This window comes from Zalophus californianus, chromosome 4 (assembly GCF_009762305.2).
Source record: "Zalophus californianus isolate mZalCal1 chromosome 4, mZalCal1.pri.v2, whole genome shotgun sequence".
NCBI classification, from domain to species: Eukaryota; Metazoa; Chordata; class Mammalia; order Carnivora; family Otariidae; genus Zalophus; species Zalophus californianus.
The window spans coordinates 32,927,426-32,946,768 of record NC_045598.1 but is presented as its reverse complement, the minus strand read 5'-3'; the positions used below and the strand labels follow the sequence as shown (position 1 = coordinate 32,946,768).

Below are 19,343 nucleotides of genomic sequence, written 5' to 3'. Positions count from 1 at the left end.
AAATAATGTATATTCAAATAATGAATGAATGAACAGACAGGGAATTTCAGTAGAGAGATGGGAACAATGAAAAGAACCAAATGAAAATGTAGAGCTGAAAAGAATTATAACTAAATGGATAATTCACTGAGTGGCCTTAACAGCATATCATAGAGATAGCAGAAGAAAAGACCTATGCCTCAGGAGCATCTAAGAATTATAAATGTGTGTGCCTCCAAAAAACAAAGCTTCTTGGGGTGCCTGGCTGGCTCAGTCGGTGGAGCATGGGACTCTTGATCTCAACGTTGTGAGTTCAAGCCGTGCACTGGGTGGAGATTACTTAAAGATAAAAATCTTAGGGAAAAAAAAAATCTAAACCAAACCCCCGAAAAACTAGAACTTCCAAAAAAAAAAAAATCAAACTGTCAGAACTAAAAAAAGAAATCCACAATAATAGGAAGAGATTTTAACACATTTCTCTCAGCAAATAATAGAACAGTTAGACAAGTAAGTATTTAAGGATCTAATACTACATTCATCAAAAGCAGAATATACATTCTTTTCAAAAGCACAGTAAATATTCACCAGGATAGACCACATGCTGGGCCAGAAAACAAGTTTTAGTAGATTACTTAGAGGGTGAGATTTTATAGAGTATGTTTTCTGACTAGTAGAATTAAATTAGAAATCAGTTAACAAAAATATATTTTAAAAAACCCAAATGTCTAGAAATGAAATGATGCATTTCTAAAGTACCTCTGGGTTCAAAGACAAAATCATAGGGATATTAAAATATTTTGAACTGAGTAGTAATGAGAGCAGAATATGTAAAAATCTGTGACATGCAGTGGATGTAGTGTTTAGGAAGAAGCTTACAGCTTTAAATTAGAAAAATCAGAAGGGTCTGAAATCAGTTATGTAAGCATTTACCTTAAGAAGTTAGGAAAATAAGAGCAAATTCAATCCAAAGTAAGTGGAAGGAAACAATAAAGGTAAGATTAGAAATCAATAAAAGAGAAAATAAACAAAAGCAATGAAACCAGAAGCTTTAATATTTAAGGAAAAAGCAATGCCAATCTTTCGGAAAGTTAAAAAAAAAAATAGCGGATGAAGGAGCAGTTTACAGCTCATTTCATGAATTCAGCATCACTGTGATACCAAAGTCAGGCAAAGAAATAATAAGAAAACTTATCCAGTATCCTTTGTGAACATAAACCCAAAGATCTTTAACAAAATATTAGCAAATTAAATTCATTGATATATGAAAAGGAGAATATGTTGTGATCAAGTGGGATTTGTCCCAGGAACGCAGTGCAGGTTAAAATTAGAAAACCAATTGATAATATATAACTCACTAAGTAGTAGAATAAAACAGAAAAATCTTAAGTGTAGAAAAAAAATTGAAACTCATTTAGCAAGCTGGCTAAAAAGGAATTTCCTTAATTTGATTAACAAGGCATCTGTCAAAAACAATTTACATCATATTTAATGATGAGAAACTGAATGCTTCTGAGACTGAGAACAAACAAGGATTTTTGCATTCACTGTTAGGCAACATTCTAGTAGAGGTCCAAGCCAGTGGAGTAAAGCAAGAAGAAAAGACATCCAGGTTGAAAAATACTAAGTGAAACTGTCTTTGTTTGCAAACAACATTATTGCATATGTAGAAAATCCTAAAGAAGCTATGGAAAAGCTTCTAGAACTAATAAATGAGTTTAGCAAAGTCACAAGATACAAGGTCAGTATAATTTTTTTAAACTACCAAGGAACCAGTGCAGGTTAACAAGAGCAATTCCATTTGCAGTAGCGTGCAAAACAATGAAATACTTTAGGGATACATTTTAACAAAATAAATGCAGACCTCTTCACTGAAAACTGTAAAACATTACTAAGAGGAATAAAAGAAGACCTAAGTAAATGAAGAGCTATGGCATGTTAATGGGTTTGTGGAATAGAGAACTCATTGTTACATGTCAGTCTTCTCCAAATCAATTTATAGGGTTGATGCAATCCCAATAAAAATTCTAGCAAACTTTTTTTTTTTAAGAAACTGACAAACTGGTTCTCATGTTATGTGGAAATGCAAAGGACCTAGAATTGGCGAAACAATTTTGAAGACAACCGAAGTTGTAGGACTTGTAGTGCCTGATTTCAAGGCTTTTATACAGCTAGAATAATCAAGACACAGTGGTATTGGTATAAGGATAGACATGTAGATCAATGGAACAGATTAGAGTTCAGAAATAGACCCGTGTATATATGCAGCTGATTTTTGATAGAGATGCCAATGTAATTCAGTGGGAAAAGGATATAGTCTTTCCAAGGAGTGGTGCTGTATATGTGGGTTTGAGGAAAATTTATATTGATCCTTGCCTTATACAGACAGTTAACCCTGAGTCAGAGACCTTAACATAATGGTTAAGACTATTTTACGAAACATCTAGAAGAAAACATGGGTGAAAATAGGGGCGCCTGGGTGGCTTAGTCGGTTGGACATTAGCTTTTGGCTCAGGTAATGCCTGGGATGGAGCTCCACAGAGCCCCACATTGGGCTCCCTGCTCAGTGGGGAGCCTGCTTCTGCCCCTCCACCCTTCTTATGTGCGCTCACACTCACTCTCTCTGTCTTAAATAAAATCTTAAAAATTTAAATACTCCAATAAAGTTGATTTTAAAAATAAAACCACACAACAAAAAACTGTCGTTTCCTACTTGTTGCACATGAGCCTAGAGTAGTAGGCCTTACTCTGGGAAGAAATTGGATGGAATGTGTGTTTGTTGATAGGCTGTATTTGGGCAGTTCAGTTTCTGTGAGAAAAATTATTTAATAAGGAAGAGCAAAAGTAACTGCTTTTTAAAGGTAGCTGAAAGGGACCTTTTGTGGTAAGATACAGAACATAAAATTTACCATTTTAACCCATTTTTTAAGTGTATGGTACAGTGGCATTAAAGACATTAACATTGTTTACAACCATCACCACCATCAATCTCCAAAACTTTTTCATCTTCCCAAACTGAAACTGTACACCCATTAAGTAGTAATTCCTTATCTTCAGTACCCCAGCCCATGGCAGCCACCGTTCTACTTCCTGTGTTTATGGTTTTGACCACTGTAGGTACCTTATGTAAGTAGAATTACATAATATTTGTCTTTTTTTTTTTTTTAAGATTTTATTTATTTATTTGACAGAGTTAGCGAGAGCAGGAACACAAGCCAGGGGTGTGGGAGAGGGAGAAGCAGGCTTCCTGCCGAGCGGGGAGCCGGATGCAGGGCTTGATCCCAGGACCCTGGGATCATGACCTGAGCTGAAGGCAGACGCTTAACAACTGAACCACCCAGGCGCCCCAATATTTGTCTTTTTGAGATTGACTTATTTCATTTAGCATGATGTCTTCATGATTTCACTCATGTTACAGCATACATATGTCAGAATTTCTTTCCTTATATTTTTATTTTTTAAAAATTAGAGAGTGAGCAAGCACGTGTATGCACGTGAGCTGGAGGAGGGGCAGACACAACCGACTGAGAGACACGCAGGCACCCCAGAATTTGCTTCCTGAATAATATTCCATTGACTATATGTCCCACATTTTATTTATCCATCTGTTGATGGACATTTGGATTGCTTTACGTTTTAATCTTGTGAATAATATTACTATGAATATGAGTATACAAATATCCATTCAAGTCCTTGCTTTTGATTCTTTTGGGTATATACCTAGAAGTGGAACTGATGGATCATACAGCAATTCTCTGTTAAGTTTTGGATGAACTGCAGCTCATTTTCGATCGTGGCTACACTATTTTACATTCCAGTAGTGATGTACAGGGGCTCCAGTTTGTCCACATCCTTGCCAACACTTTTTGGTAATAGACCTCCTAATGGGTGTGAAAAGGTATCTTGTGGTTTTGATTTGTGAAGGGAAATTTTGAGGTTATTTAATTCAAACCTGTGATTTCACAGATGAAATTCAGACAGGTTAACAAGTGCTACTTAAGGTGGAAGATTTTACAATTTCTTTTGTGAATCATTTCAGGCTGTTTGTATTTGCATTTGGGCATTTAGGGGTTTGTGAGTACATCCTGAATAGTTAGACTTATGAACAATAATTTTCTTTGTTGTTGATGTATTTGTGACAAGCCACAGTCAATCATATTTTGTGTGGAAAAATACTTTTTTATAGTTTTAAAATGTTTAATAATCAGTCTGATGTGTGGACAGTGAGTAGTTTTCCCAGATTAATACACAAATATACACCCATGAAAACAACACTAAACAGTGGAATTTGTCATTTCTGTGAACAGTGGATTTTAACCTATTGTCTGATGAGTGTTGGTTTTTTCTTCCTGCTTTATTTTTCAACTTGTGCAACGAGTATAAACCTTTCTTCCTCCTTTGTTTATTTTGAAACTTGCTAGCTGAACCTACTCATAAAATCTTGTTTTTATTTTTAGTGCTTAATTTCTGTACCATGTACATTTTACATGGTTCTTGGCAAGTTTACATCAGGTCTGGTAGACTAATTAGCTGAAACTACAGTGACTACTTTGAAAAGGTATCATGGGAGAATCCTCCAGTAATGACTGGGTGATGAAATGAGTGCTAAGTTCAGGTACTTGCATAGACTAGGATATGGGAAGGCCTGGTATCATACCCTGTACTGTTAACATTGTTGGCACAGTTTGTTCAAATGCTTTTCTTCCCATTTTAACAAGTGTTTATTGAGTACTTGCAATGTGTCTAACATTGTGCCTGGCGCAGTGGATATAGAAATGAGTTTCTGCTGTTAGGAACTCAGCCCAGAAAGGATACAGGCCTACGAATAAGTTTATAAATGTTAAGTCCAGTCAACAGTCTAAATGTATAAAATGTATGGAGATCTTAACGGATAGAATGATGAATTCTTAAGGACAGTGGGAGGATCAGGAAGGATACCTTTAGATAAGATCTGAGCTAAATTTTGAAGGTAGAATGTGAGGTTGTTAGTGGTAGGGTGGATATTATAGGCAGTGAAATCAGCATGTAGGGCAGGCATAGCTGTGTGAGAAAGGACGTGGTATGCTTAAAGAACTCTAAGCAGATAATTCATGTTGGACACAAGTTTGAGGATTGATAGATGAGTGCTGTATTTCCCCTGTATTCCTGCTGTATTTCAAATACTGCCTGAAAAGGAGCCTGGGAAGCTGGGATGCATATCTCCCTCCCTTCTTTCCTTTTCTTACTCTCTCCTTCATTCCTTGCCCCCCTTGAGAGAGAGAGAGAGAGAGAGAGAAAGAGAGAGAGAGAGAGAGAGTGTGTGTGTGTGTGTGTGTGTGTGTGTGTGTGTGTGTGTGTGTGTGTGTGTGTGTGTGTGTAAACCAGTTGAGGGAGAAGGGAAGCAAGACCTTGATTCTGGTCCTGGTTCTTACACCCTTGGTTGAACAAACCACTTCTCTTTTTGAACTTCGGTTTCTTCATCTGTATAACAATGTGTAAATGCTATGATCTATACTTTTCAAATATTTTTTAAAGGAGTCACAGTTTTTGAGTGCCTGGAACACAGTAGGGACTAAATAATATTTTCAAATGAGTGGTCTGAGAACTTGTGTCTAAGAGAGGATAATAAAGTTGTGACAGAATAAGCAATAAAAGATTTATTTACAGACCATTGCTTCCCAGGATGCATTTATTATATAAAGTGTGTTCAAGCAGTTTGTCTTTATAAATTGTTTCACTTACCATTTAGATTTGTAAGCTCCCAGAGTATAGAAACTATAGTATCTTTATACATAAAACTCTGTTAGACTTGAATGTCCTATGCTGTTGTAGTTATCATATATGTCCAATTAAGAATCAGTATATATTTTAAAAGTGTGTTCAGTTGGTCACCGCACTTTACTTTGGCTGTGGTAGAAGTTCTTGGACCTCACTACTTCAGATTGTGATTTTTTTTCTTTTTTAATCTGGGTGTAAATGGACTTTTTTTCCTCATATAAACTACTTTTCTCAGTACAAAGCCTAGTGTATCTTCTGATGCCACTTTTCCACTGTTGTATCTGCAGAACATTTGCTACTGGAGCAGAGGATTATAAAAATCCATTCTTAATGGTATAGAGTTGCCATAATATACTGTTAATATAATTTCTTTTTTTACCTTTAGGGGTCCTACTGGGCAATAGACACCAATCCGAAGGAAGATGCGCTGCCTACTCGGCCAAAGAAGAGAGCACGATCTGTAGAACGGGTAAAAAGCTCTTTATCGCAAATTTAGTATGATAGAGTTTATGTCAGCAATATAGATTTTTAAAGTTCATTTCTAATAAGTACAACCTTAATGAAGGTAGTATTTTATTTGTATAGCATTTCTGTTTCTTCAGAGCACTTTCAGACTCATTTTATTTGATCTTAACCCCTTGAGTGAGGTAAGTAGTTTAGGAATTAAGTAAAAAGTTTGTTTTATAATTAGGGCACACCTCCTGTCTAACTGAGCCTTGAATCCAGATCTCTTAAATTTTAATTTGGTATTCTTTCCTCTGTATCTACAACATTGAGGACTGGTTTTATGTAACAAAGCTGTCCCTTTCACTGCAGATAAGCAGTCTAATTACATTGAATTTTCCTGATTGTCTTCACAATACTTTTTCCTGCTTCCAACCATGTAGTAATTTTTATACCAAATCCTATGTGTAAGTGTTGTTTGTAAGATCATTCTTGTGAATTAATGGTTAAAATTAATTTATAACAATGAAAGAGAAAAGGAGCTCTAGTTGATATCCTAAGTTATTTGTTGGAATAAACTTGGTCAACACTTGGGCTGTCATCAGACATTAACTTTAGCTTTCAGCTTTCCCCATTCTGTATTTTCGTCATCTCAACTAAAACACATATATACACACCATTCTACCCTGCTCTTCCTTAAGACTCATTTCAAACCTTAACTACATTGTGAAACTTTTCCTCATTTCTTTATTTTTGTTCTTGTAGAACTCTTACAAAGTTCTTTTATAGAATTTCTCACACTTTGTAGAAATTATTTGTCTCTATATTTGTCTCCTTTGCTGGACTGTGATCCCTTAAGAGCTGAGAAAATATATTTGTATCTCCAGTGTTAGTATTTTTCACAGCTTATAATAAGTATCAGTAAATGTTTGCAGAATAAATCAGGGCAAGGGGAATAAGATAAAAGAAACTGGGTAATCATTTGGTCAAATAAATTTGTTTTATACCTATTCTTGGTAGTGAGATGAAACTTCCCAATCTCAAAGATAAGAACCTTAAGCTGGGTTTAAGTTGGGATCAGGTAAGCTCATGAAGTATAGCAGCAGTGGGATTTAGTGAGGCAGATTTATGGAGCCAGCAGAGGGAATTCAATATTCCAGTTATCAAGCTATATAGAATTAGAGGTGAACTCTTGGGCCAGAACACCTTTTGGTTTTATACATACCACTGTTTAAGAAATTAAAGTTTAGGGGCGCCTGGGTGGCTCACTCGGTTAAGCATCTGCCTTCAGCTCAGGTCATGATCCCAGGGTCCTAGGATTGAGCCCCATGTCGGGCTCCCTGCTCGTTGGGGAGCCTGCTTCTCCCTCTCCCTCTGCTGCTCCCCTGCGTGTGTGTTCTCTCTCTGTCAAATAAATAAACAGAATCTTAAAAAAGAAATTAAAGTTTAGTATTGGTGGGATGGTTTTCTGGTAAGTTGTATGACAGATGTTGATGAGCTATGTATGTAATGTATGTATGTAAACCATATGTAATGGTTTGAGAGGGAATGAACCTCAGTTCCTGCCCTCCAACTACTGCCTTTTAAAGGAGACTTAGCACTTGGGCTTTAATTGTGTGAAGATACGGAGTACAAAACATTTAGCTTCTATTGCCAGAATTCGAAGGAAGGGGAGAGCTATCCACATTGTTAACCCAGAGCATCAGCAAGGATGTATATCTTGGAAGGCTGAGGAATCGTGGCCTTCTCTCCTATTTGTCCTCTTCTTCTGAAGTTCCTGGAACATGAATTATTTTTGGAAATTTGAATTGGTAGTTGGGTTGACAACTGTGCATTCCTTTTGGATATCAGCCCTGAATTTTATTGTTACCTTGTCTCATAGTTCTTAGAGCAATCAATCTATTTTTGAGAGTCCTTTTTTTCCTGAAGACCATATTGTCCATTTTACAGTGGAAGTTTATAGAAATAAAGGATTCAAATTACAGAAGTATGTTTTACATACAAAGCATTTGTTCTTCAGTGTATATTTTGGACACATATTTTCTATATTTTCTACTGTTTATCTTTTTATCTTCATTTTAAGTTAAAAAGCATGTAAAAGCTTCAACAACTTACCTTTGTAGTATAGTTCCATAAAAGAGCCAGAGTCTTTTGGTTAATACTACTGATAATTATTTTGACCTGAGCTGTGTATTGGTTGCTCCTGTAGGAGAGGAACTATATAGAAAGATTCTAGCTGTAAGCAGAGTATATATAATTAGGGAGACAGATATCATTTAACAAATACTCTGAAAGATAGTCTTCATACAAAACATAATTTCTTTCTCTGACAAACTAGTTATGTCTATTTTTTCATTTAGAGGTGTTTTTCGGAGCTGAGGGGAGGTAGTATTTTTATTAGAACACTTTGTATTTTAAATGACCATTGGGTTTTATCTAAGGAAACGCATTAGATAGTCAAATAGTGATGGTTCTGAGTATGATATTTATATGTTAAAGTTTTCTCAAAAACTAAACATGGCCCATAAATTGAAACTTTTAAAAAGTTTTATTTATTTATTTATTCATTCATTCATTCATTTATTCGAGAGAGAGAGTGAGCACCAGTGAGCAAGGGGGGGCGGGACAGAGGGAGAGGCAGAGACAGAATCTTAAGCAGATTCCCTGCCCAGCATGAGCCTCACAGGGCTCGATCTCACGACTCTGAGATCATGACCTGAATCACCCGGCACCCCATTTTTATTTTTTATTTATTTATTTTTAAAGATTGTATTTATTTACTTGACAGAGAGAAACACAGCGAGAGAGGGAACACAAGCAGGGGGAGTGGGCGAGGGAGAAGCAGGCTTCCTGCCGAGCAGGGAGCCCGATGCGGAGCTCCATCCCAGGACCCTGGGATCATGACCTGAGCTAAAGGCAGACGCTTAATGACTGAGCCACCCAGATGCCCCCCTATTTTTATTTTTTAAAGTAATTTCTACACACCCAGCGTGGTGCTCAAACTCACAACCCTGAGATCAAGAGTCACCATCTCTACTGACTGAGCCAGCCAGGCATCCCTAAACTTTTAAAAGTTTTTAAAATGTACATGGTAAATATTTTGACATTCTTGAAAGTTTATTAAATTTCTGAAATCTGTAATTTTTTTTCCCATGTGTAAACATCAGAGAGAGATGAGCTTTGAGAGGAACAGAATTGGCTTTCTAAACTGCTAAAGGGAATGGATTTTTAAAAATGAAAGTAACCATATCTTTATGTCCTAAATGAAAAATAAAGCGTGATAGTTAAGGAAAAATAAAGCAAGATAGTTATCTCCAACCTAATATTCGTAATTTCTCTGGATCACCTCCCTGGCCCTTCTATTTACATGAACATAAGCCCATGTTCTGTCTTGATCATTACAGCATTCCTTTCTTCTTTTCTTAATCCTTGCGTATATAAACGTCTCTCATTTCCCTTTTTCTTATTTCTTTCATCTTCTTACCACTTTTTCTTTATCATAAAATGAACCTGCAGACTTTAAAAATATTATTGAATAAAGTTTAGCATGGTGAAATGAATAGGCTCCTTTACTAGGAGTCCTTTGTTTCTCTTCTGGCTTTACAGGTTACTTGTTCTTGTAACTTTGGCAAATTGTTTGTTGTTTTGAGTTTCGGTATCCTTAGTTTTAAAGTGAGAAGATAGAAGTCTTAACAACTGCTTTGAACTGAATGTTTGTGTCCCCCCAAAATCCATATATTTGAAACCCTAATTTCAGTGTGACAGTATTTGGAGGTGGGCCCTTTGGGAGGTAATTAGGTCAAAAGAATGTAGCCCTCCTGAATGGGATTAGTGCCTTTCTAAGAATAGGCCACAGAGCTAACTAACTCTCTTTGCACCATGTGAGAAACCAGTGAGGATACCTTTAACAGGGTTCTCACCAGAACCTGACCATGTTGGCACCATTATCTTGGAGTTCCTGCCTCTAGAACTGTGAGAAATACATTTCAGTTGTTGATAAGCCACCTAGCTTATAGTCATTTTTTATAATAATCTGTGCTAAGACAACATTGTAATAATAATAGATAATTATATTGAGTTTATGTGCCAGATGCTTTTTATTTTTTTTTAAAGATTTTATTTCTTTATTTGAGAGAGAGCACACACATGAGCAGGTAGAAGGAGAGGGACAAGCAGACTCCCTACTGAGCGTGGAGCCCGACATGGGGCTTGATCCCAGGACCTTGACATCATGACCTGAGCCAAAGTCAAGAGACTTAACTGACTGAGCCACCCAAGCACCCCCAGATGCTTTTTAAAAAATTTATATATATTAACTTGTGGAATTTTTATAGTAACTTCAAATAATGAAACTGATAGGTATGGATGTTAAGTAAGTTGTCAAAGGGTAGTAAGGACAATAAGTACCAGCTAGCATTATGAGCCTAGGTAGTCTGCCTTTAGAGTTTATGCTGTTTACAACTGTCCTTTCCTACCACTAGTATTTGCTATGTTGAAGATCACAACAGTACATCAGATTTCTTTGTATATGTGCATATCTTGTCAGCTAATGGTCCATGATTTTAGAAGAGAACCCCCACATTGAACATACGTATATATGAAGTTGATATATGTACACACAGAGAGAGACACACACATACATGATTAGGGACATAAATATGATTATAAATGACAGAACAAGTACTAACTAATAAATCTGTTAGACCAGGCAAGGATAATTAAAGTGACTCAAAATAGATAATGCTGCCCTCAGAAGGCCTCTGGGAAGAGGAATGAAACTCGGCATGTAACTTTTTTGGATAGAAATGGTAAAGGATGTTGTTCCACTTGGAGAAAACGGTGTGCAGGGTTGATGGGGCAAGAAGTACAGGTGGTCATAATTGAGAACCTTTTTAACTGTAGTGAAGAGTTTAGGCTAGGGTGTGGACATTTAGATAAGGAATAGAAAGCCTAAAGCCTTGGAATCAAGGAAGTTAACTTTGATTTGATAGCCTGTAGTGTTGAGAATGGAATTAAAACAGTTAAGAATCTTCTCTTTATAAAATACTCCTTGCAAGAGGAAGATGCTGTAGGGGAGAAAAATAATTTTCCCTCTACCCTTCTAGGTTGTTGGCTGAGACTCCCTCTCCCCCATAATAAAAAGGCAGATTAATAGGAGAAAACCAAATTTAATTACATATGTACATATGGGAGTCCAACAAAGATATGAGACTCGATGACACCCGGGCATTTGAGGTTTATATACCATCATGAGCTAGGGAAAGGGATGTGGGTCTGGGGCTTTAGAGAAGAAGGCAATTCACAGGAAGGTGGGAGAAGGGCAAATGTTTGGTAAATAAATGTTTGTCCTGCCATGCAGATAAGTCAGATATAAAAAGTTATCTCTGGTAATAACTTTCTTCCTGGTACAGGCCCCTTTCTAAATTCTTTTGGGCAGTTGAGGAAGTAAAAAGTTTTTCCTCAGTCTACTGGGTCTTATTTGCCTTCAGCTCAAAATAATCTGCATGCCAAAGTGGCATGTTCTGGGATGGCTTGTTCTGAAACCCCTCAGTGCTGAGTAGATGGAGCTGCCATTGTGAAATACAATGGCCTGGGCTAGGGATATATGCATGAATAAGTAAGTTCTCTAGAAAATTAGCACGGTATCTGGCCTCTTAATATGTACTCATAATTGTGTGAAATGCTGCCATTTTACCAGTTTCATTTGACACATCTTTGTTTTCTAGATACTGTGTGTCAGGCATTGTGCTAAAATGTTAGGCAGTATACCAAGAACAACGAGACACAATAAAACAGAATTCTAGCACAAGGTCAAAGTATGTATAGAAAGTCTTATAAGAAAGATATGACACATTACTGTATGCAGAGGAAGGAGACATTGTTTTACTGGGACTATCTGGGATGGCTTCATATGGGTTTTGTGCCTTGGCTTTCAGGTAGAGATAGGCAAGGCAAGATAAGGCAGCATTCACCGAGCTTTAGGCACTGCTTTAGGTGCTGGGGAAACATCATTTAACAAAACAGACATTCTCTGCTCTCCTGAGGTTTATATTCTGATTGGAGGGGGTTCAGATAGGGAGGCATGAGATAAGAGGTCATGATCAAAGATACGATATGGGGTGGTATAGTATCAGGATTTGGGAGAGAACAGAGCAGTTCATTTTATCTGGATGAGTTTTTCCTCTTTGAAATTAATTTGCATTATTCATGCATTCAGAGAACGAGCACATAGAGCGAAGTGTTGGGGGAATAGAGGTAGGCAAGACAGACTCTTTCCTTATGAAGCTCTTAGTTAAGCAGGAAATTAAACTGATAATTCATAATATTGCTTGCTGTCTCAACATAATTAATAGTTCCCTATTCTCAAAATAGCATTTGGATGATAAATTATGTGGTCACTCTAAAGATGAGGGTCTTGAGAACTTTGGGCTCATATAGCAGAGAACTGATGTTTCAGTGAGGCCTGTTAAATGAAATAAGGCAGATGAGGATGACTGGCAATGTGAAAGAGTGAGGGGGAATTACATGTACAAGTCTAGTCATTAAAAAAGTGCCCAAAGGGGCACCTCGGTGGCTCAGGTGGTTGAGCATCCGACTCTTAATTTCAGCTCAGGTCGTGATCTCAGAGTCATGAGATTGAGTCCTGTCTTGGGCTCCGCATGGAGTCAACTTGTCCCTCTCCCTCTCCCTCTGCACCCCCCCGCACCCCCCACTCGCATGCGTGTATGCCCCCCATTTCATTTTTTCTGTCCTCTTAGTTTGTTTTTATACTGATTATTTCTCTTTAACCTTTTGCATATATTTTGCTTTTTAATTTGGCTTTGCTTGTTCAGTTCAACCAAAGAATATATTGAAAAGTGCCCTGTCTACTGGAAGCTGCTGAGGGTAGAAAAAAGCAAAATTAGCTGGATATTACCTACGGAGATTTTTTTGAAGACTAGAAAACTGAAACTATGCCAAGTGATGGGGTTTTGGGTGAGGTTCAGTGGGGTGGAGTCCGGAGCCGACGACTAAGAAAGAATCCTTGAGACAGCTTTGGTGTGCAAAATGGTGGTTTATTAAAGCATGGGGACAGGACCCGTGGGCAGAAAGAGCTGCTGCACTGGGGTTGAGGGATGGCTGATTATATACTGTGGGATTGGGGGAGGTAAGGAAAAGGGATGTTTCTAAAGAACTTTCATATGCCAAAGACACACAGGATTGGGGGGGTGGCTTGCCATTGTCTAGTTAAGGTTGTTTACCCTTCTGGTAAGGTATTAACATTAAGATAGTTGGGAACTTCCTGGAGGAACATTACACTCTGCCCATTTCAAGTATCTGTAGATGGGCTGCAGGTTACAAAGACATTTAATTGTATTTACATTCCCTTCTGGAAGCTATTGCTAAGGCTTTTATAAGTAAACTGAGGGAGACTGATGTCTTGTAGGATTGTCATCTCTGTTAAGTTAACTATTTGTTTTTCCTTTAGGGCAGCCAGGGATGCCTGAGGAATGTCACATATATCCCATGGCGGGGCGGGGGCTGGGGGGAAGGTAGTGTGGTGTCAGCTTCTGCTTTGTCCTCAGCTTGCCTTCTCTTCCCTCATCACAAGGGAACTGAATGGTGAGGAATAGAAAAGGGAACTCCCGGTTTTAAGCAGTTCTTAAAAGTGCTTGAAAGAATGAGTGCTTAAAAAAGTGCTTGAAAGAATGAGTGCTTCAGATTAGTACAGTTTATCTCTTTTATCATGTTGATAATCACAGAAACATATTCTTCTCTGTTCATTCTTTGATTGTCCCCCCCCCAAATTAAATCATGTGTCTTGATTATTTTGTAGTATTATTCTTTGCTTATAGGAATCTGTCATGCTAAGGCAGTGTGAGGCCCATTCAGGGGGTCCATGGGGTCAAAATTGTGTTCATAATACTAAGATGTTCTTTACCTTTTTTACTCGTAATTTTTCAGGGGTTACATGACCTGTGATTTTGCCATAGATTGAATGCAGAGGTCTTCTATTAAGCAAAGCATTAAAGCAATTTGTTTAAAAATATAAAATAATGCCATTCTTCTCATTAAGTTTTTTTTTGGAGACTATATTTTTCATACAAAACAGTATTTATGTTAACATGCAGTATGTCACTTTTAAATGAATAAATTTTGTCTCAGTTTAAAATTCTAATAGGTAAGTAAAAATAGATATGTCACATAAATAAAAGCTCTTTGGGAACCTCAGTAACTTTTAATAGTACAATGGAGTTCTGAGATCAAAAAATTTGAGGACTGTTGTGCTAAAGGAAGATTTCCTGTCTTCCAGGAGACATTCTTTTTGAGGAAAGAAGATCCCTGTCATGATTTGAGCTCTGTAAGTAGACAAGGAATTGAGTAGAGGTAGTTTGAGGCGTGATACTAGGAAAGTGGGGCAATTATCAAATCACTTATGTGTATGGACTGGCTCAGTCAAATTGGGAAATACTGGGAGGTGGTTTAGAACTCTGGGCAGCAAGCTATCTATCTGTCACCTCTTCCCCCTCATTGAGTGATGCTGCTGCTGGAGGCATTACCTTTTCTGCACTTCTGGCCTGTCCTGCACAAAGCCAAATCATGGTCCTGAACTGAAAAACAACAACAACAACAACAGAAAACAAAAAACAAAAATCTCAGGTGGAGAGGTAGATGTGTTTGTAGTAAACAGGGTAGAGACGAACACAGAGGGGAATGTGGTTGCTACGTGTCTTCTTTTCTGTTGGTGGAGTGTATGTGTGTGTTTTCAGATCTGTGTGCACCCTTTGTTTTTTGTAGCCTCTTGCATTTTCATAGCCTTTGACTTATTTCTTAAATTGGATCCAATCCAGGAAATTCTTTAAAAAATCTTTTGTCTCTTCAAGGTGTGTATGGGCACAACTGTTAAATTAGTAGACTGAAGGTGCATCTTTTTGAGTATATTGTTTCTTGTAATTGAAAGAGACCCTTCCTGGTCACTGGTTAGTGTTTGCCTAAGTGCCTCACTCAGGATTTTAAAATAAGTGGACAAATTTAGTATTGTTGTAGAAAAAGTTGAAATGGTTGTATGTAACTGTTGCTTATGGATAGTGAGAGCACATGTTTACTGTGTTTCTGTTGGATGCTTGGCACAGGTAAGGTGCTTTGAAAGGATTCTAAGTAGGAAATAATGCTCCTGGGATGCTGCCAGTGGTAGGAAATAGAAACTCTAAAAACAAAACCAAAAAACCCCCTGAGATTGTGTTATATTTTAGCAGCATTTAATCATCCAGAGTTCTTCTGTTTAAGAACAGTAAAATTATGAGCAAAATCAAGTCATGTTACAAAGTCATGAGGTGTCACTTTTATTAATTACAACTTTAGGGGAAATAGAACTTAGGAAGTTAGGAGACCTAGTTTTACAGTTACTGTGTTATAATTTAGATGTTTTTCTGGCCATAGTTTCTTTATATATAAATGTAAGTGGATTGTCAGCTCTGTAGGCCCTGGAAATCCTACAAGTGCAAAGGCTCCAAGGTAGAAACATACCTGGGGTCTTGAGAAACAACAAGGAGGTCACTGTGGTTGTTCTAGTGTGTGGAGGAGGGGATAGTGGTTTGGAATATAGGTGAGGTTTGGTGGGCCGACGACCAAGAAAGAATTCTTGAGACGTCTTTGGTGCAAAATGGTGGTTTATTAAAGCACAGGGACAGGGCCTGTGGGCAGAAAGAGCTGCTGCCCCGGGGATTGTGAGAGGAGTGACTGATGTATACTTGGGAGTTAAGGGAGGTAAGGAAAAGGGATGTTTCAAAAAGATTTTCCTATGTTAAAGAAGACTCACTGGATCCTGGGAGGCCTTGCCATTGTCAAGTTAAGGTTGTTTTTCCTTCTGGCAAGACATTAACATGAAGATAGTTGGGAACTTCCTGGAGTAACATTACACTCTGTCCACTTCAAGTATCTATCAATGGGCTGCAGATTATAAAGACATTTAATGGTATCTACGTTTCCTTATGGAAGCTAGGTTATTGATAGAAATGCTTTGTTCCTGTAAATTGCTAAGACATTTGTAAACTGAGGGAGACTCATGTCTTGCAGGATTGTGATCTCTATAAGTTAACTATTACTTTTTCCTTTCCTTTGTTTTAGGGCAGCCAGGAGTGCCTGAGGAATGTCACATATATCCCATGAAGGGGGGATGTGGGGTATCACTTTCTGCTTTGTCCTCAGCTTGCCTTCTGTTCCCTCATCAGTAGGACTTGACATCAGAGAAGTAAATGGTGGGAGCAGGAAGTAGATTGTGTAGGGCCTTGTATACCTTTTGTAATAAAGACTTGGGTTTTACCTTGAGGGAGGGGTAGAAAGCCATTGGAGGGCAAAGTAGTGACACAGGAACAGTGTAGCTGCTATAGGAGAATGGTAGAAGCAGAGAGAGAGGAAATTGCTGTGGATGGTTTTGCTAAAATCTTCTAATGCATTGTTGTGGAAATTATCTGTGGGAGTAAAAGCCAGGTAAAGTATATAAACTCATTATCTTAAACATGTTGGCCTCTGCAAAAACAAAACAAAACAAAACAACCCATATACTTTGCAGTTATCCAGCTTTTATTGGGACAAAAATGGGGGCATACACATTACTTATTCTTGAAGTTGTGTGTGACAGTTCAAAGGTGATTACAAGTTTAATTAATCAGGAAGATAACTGGAAGATGGATAAATAGAAAAGAGGACGTTCTTCTAGGCAGAATATTCTATATTTTCTGCATATCTGAGATTGTTGTCGTTTTGTGACTTAGTTTCTGTCATTGTTTTTATATTTTATTTATTTGAGAGAGAGACAGAGAGAAACAGCACGAGAGGGGAGAGGGTCAGAGGGAGAAGCAGGCTCCCCGCTGAGCTGGAACCCCGATGTGGGACCCGATCCCAGGACTCCGGGATCATGACCTGAGCTGAAAGCAGTCGCTTAACCAACTGAGCCACCATACAGAGTAGTTTTGTTGGTTAAATGTTCCCCCGTTGTGTGCCTTTTTTCATCTCTAAGCCTGAGTCTGAGTAAGGGGGGATTTAGTTAAAGGTTTAAGTGAGCAGAGGAAGGAAAGCAGTCTATATTCCTACTCTTAGAACTCCTAGAACTGAAAAAAACATTTATTTCAATTGGGTGAACATGTACTGGGTGTACATTATGTGGGAGGAACTACATGTTGCCTCCAGGAGGTAGGTGTGAATAGAATTTCCTGGGGGTTATAAAGTCAGAGAAATCCTATCCAGTAAGAGATTGTAAACCAGGAAGTGTTTTCATGAGGGTTCATTCCAGTGATTGGGTAGGATTTAGTTTACTTTTTTTTTTTTTTACAATACTATTGAGAGGTTGTTTATGTATAATTCATCAAATAAAGTTTACAATTTGAGAAGTTTTCACATGTGAAATTACACCAGTATTAAGTGAACATTTTAGTCACCACCAAAAGTTTCGTTTCCCCTTTGTTGTTCATGCCTTCCTCCATTCTCATCTCCTGGTACGCCTGATGGGGGGGGGGGTGAAGGGTGGGGCAGGAATTGATATCTTAACAATATTGATTATTCCAAGCCATGAAGATGTTGTATCTCTTCATTCATTAGGTCTCTAATTTCTATCAGGAATGTTTTTTACTTTTCAGTGTAGGAGACTTGGATATTTCCAGTTAGATTTAATCCTGAATATTTTGTTTTTGGAAGCTATATATTTTAAAACAGTTTCCAATTGTTTGTTGCTTAAAAAATTAATTTAATTTTTATATACTAACCTTGTATCCTATTATGTTAGTTTTAGTAGTTACTTTATAGTGCCTTGGGATTTTCCACAATAAACAGTTATGTGATCTGCAAATAGACAGTTTTCCTCTCCCTCTTACTCTTGTCTCTTCCCATCTTATTAAAGTGAACTAGAATCTCCAGTATAGTGTTAAATAGAAGTGATGAAAGTGGTCATCCTTCCCTTATTTCCATTTTGAGGGGGAAAGTACCCTGTGACATATATGTTGGGCTCTTGTAGATACCCTTTATTAGATTGAGGAAGTTCTCTAGTCCTAGTTTGCTGAGAGTTTTTAATCATGAATAGATAGGTGTAGGATTTCATCAAATACTTTTTCTATACCTATTGAAATGATCATATGGCTTTTCTTTATTCCGTTAGCATGTTGAATTACACTGGTTGCATTTAGAAGGTTAAACCTGCATTCCTTGGATAAACCCTACTGAGTCATGATATATTATCCCTTTCGTATATTGTTGGATTCAGTTTGCTCTGTTTTGTTAAAAGATTTCTGCATCTGTGTTCATGAAGGATATGGATTTATAATTTTCTTCTTTTGTGATGTCTGTCACGTTTTGGTATAAGGATTATATTGGCCTCATATTGGTAGTATTCTTTCCCCTGTTTTCTGAAAAAGTTTTTGTAGATTGGTATATCTTTCTTGAATGTTTGAGAAAATTCATTAGTGAAACCATCTGGCCCTGCAGGTTTTTTTGTGGGTAGGTTTTTGATGTTTAATTTATTTGATATGGGACTTTTCAAATTTTCTCTTTTTTATGCCACTTCTGGTAAATTATATTCTTAAAGGAATTTGTCCCTTTCATCTGAGTTGTTGAATTTGTTGGTATAAAGTGGTTCATAATATCCTCTTTTAATATTTATAGAATCTGTAGTAATAACTCTTCTTTCATTCTTGAAATCAAGGATATGTATTTTCTCTTTTTTTTTCCAGTATAGCTTTTTCTCAATTTTGTTAGTCTTTTCAAAGAACCAGGTTTTGTCTTTGTTAATTTTTTTCTGTTGTCTGTTTTCTGTTTATTTGTATATTTATCTTTATCATTTACTTCCTTCTACTTACTAATTTGTTCACTTAATGATATTTCTAGCTTTTTGTTCCCAGCGTAGGTAATTAATTGGTTTGAGACCTTTCCTCTTGTAATATAAGAATTTAAAGCCACAGGTTTACCTCTAAGGCTGTTTTAACTGCATCTCACAAATTTTGGTATGATGCATCTTTTTTATCATTTAGTTCAGAATACTTGGAAAATTCCCTTGTGAGTCCTATCTGACCCATGAATTAATTATATAAGTATGTTAATTTCCAAGTATTCCAAATGTTGGATTTTCCTAGATATCTTACTGTTTTATAATACATTTTTTTTTCATTTCACTCTTTACATATTTATTGAGACTTATC

The 19,343-nt window shown here is 37.2% G+C and overlaps 1 protein-coding gene across 4 annotated transcripts in view; it reads left to right on the top strand.

Annotated features, from left to right (window-relative positions):
* FOXJ3 (forkhead box J3) overlaps window positions 1–19,343 on the top strand; it is a 139,879-nt gene that overhangs the window by 75,565 nt on the left and 44,971 nt on the right. For 2 of the 4 annotated variants that reach the window (XM_027589476.1, XM_027589567.1), the window contains exons 5-6: window positions 6,119–6,202; window positions 14,471–14,518. In XM_027589476.1, the coding sequence (XP_027445277.1) occupies window positions 6,119–6,202; window positions 14,471–14,518 (132 nt within the window). The remainder of the gene's footprint in view (window positions 1–6,118; window positions 6,203–14,470; window positions 14,519–19,343) is intronic. The other 2 variants (XM_027589730.1, XM_027589650.1) reach the window with 1 other exon arrangement.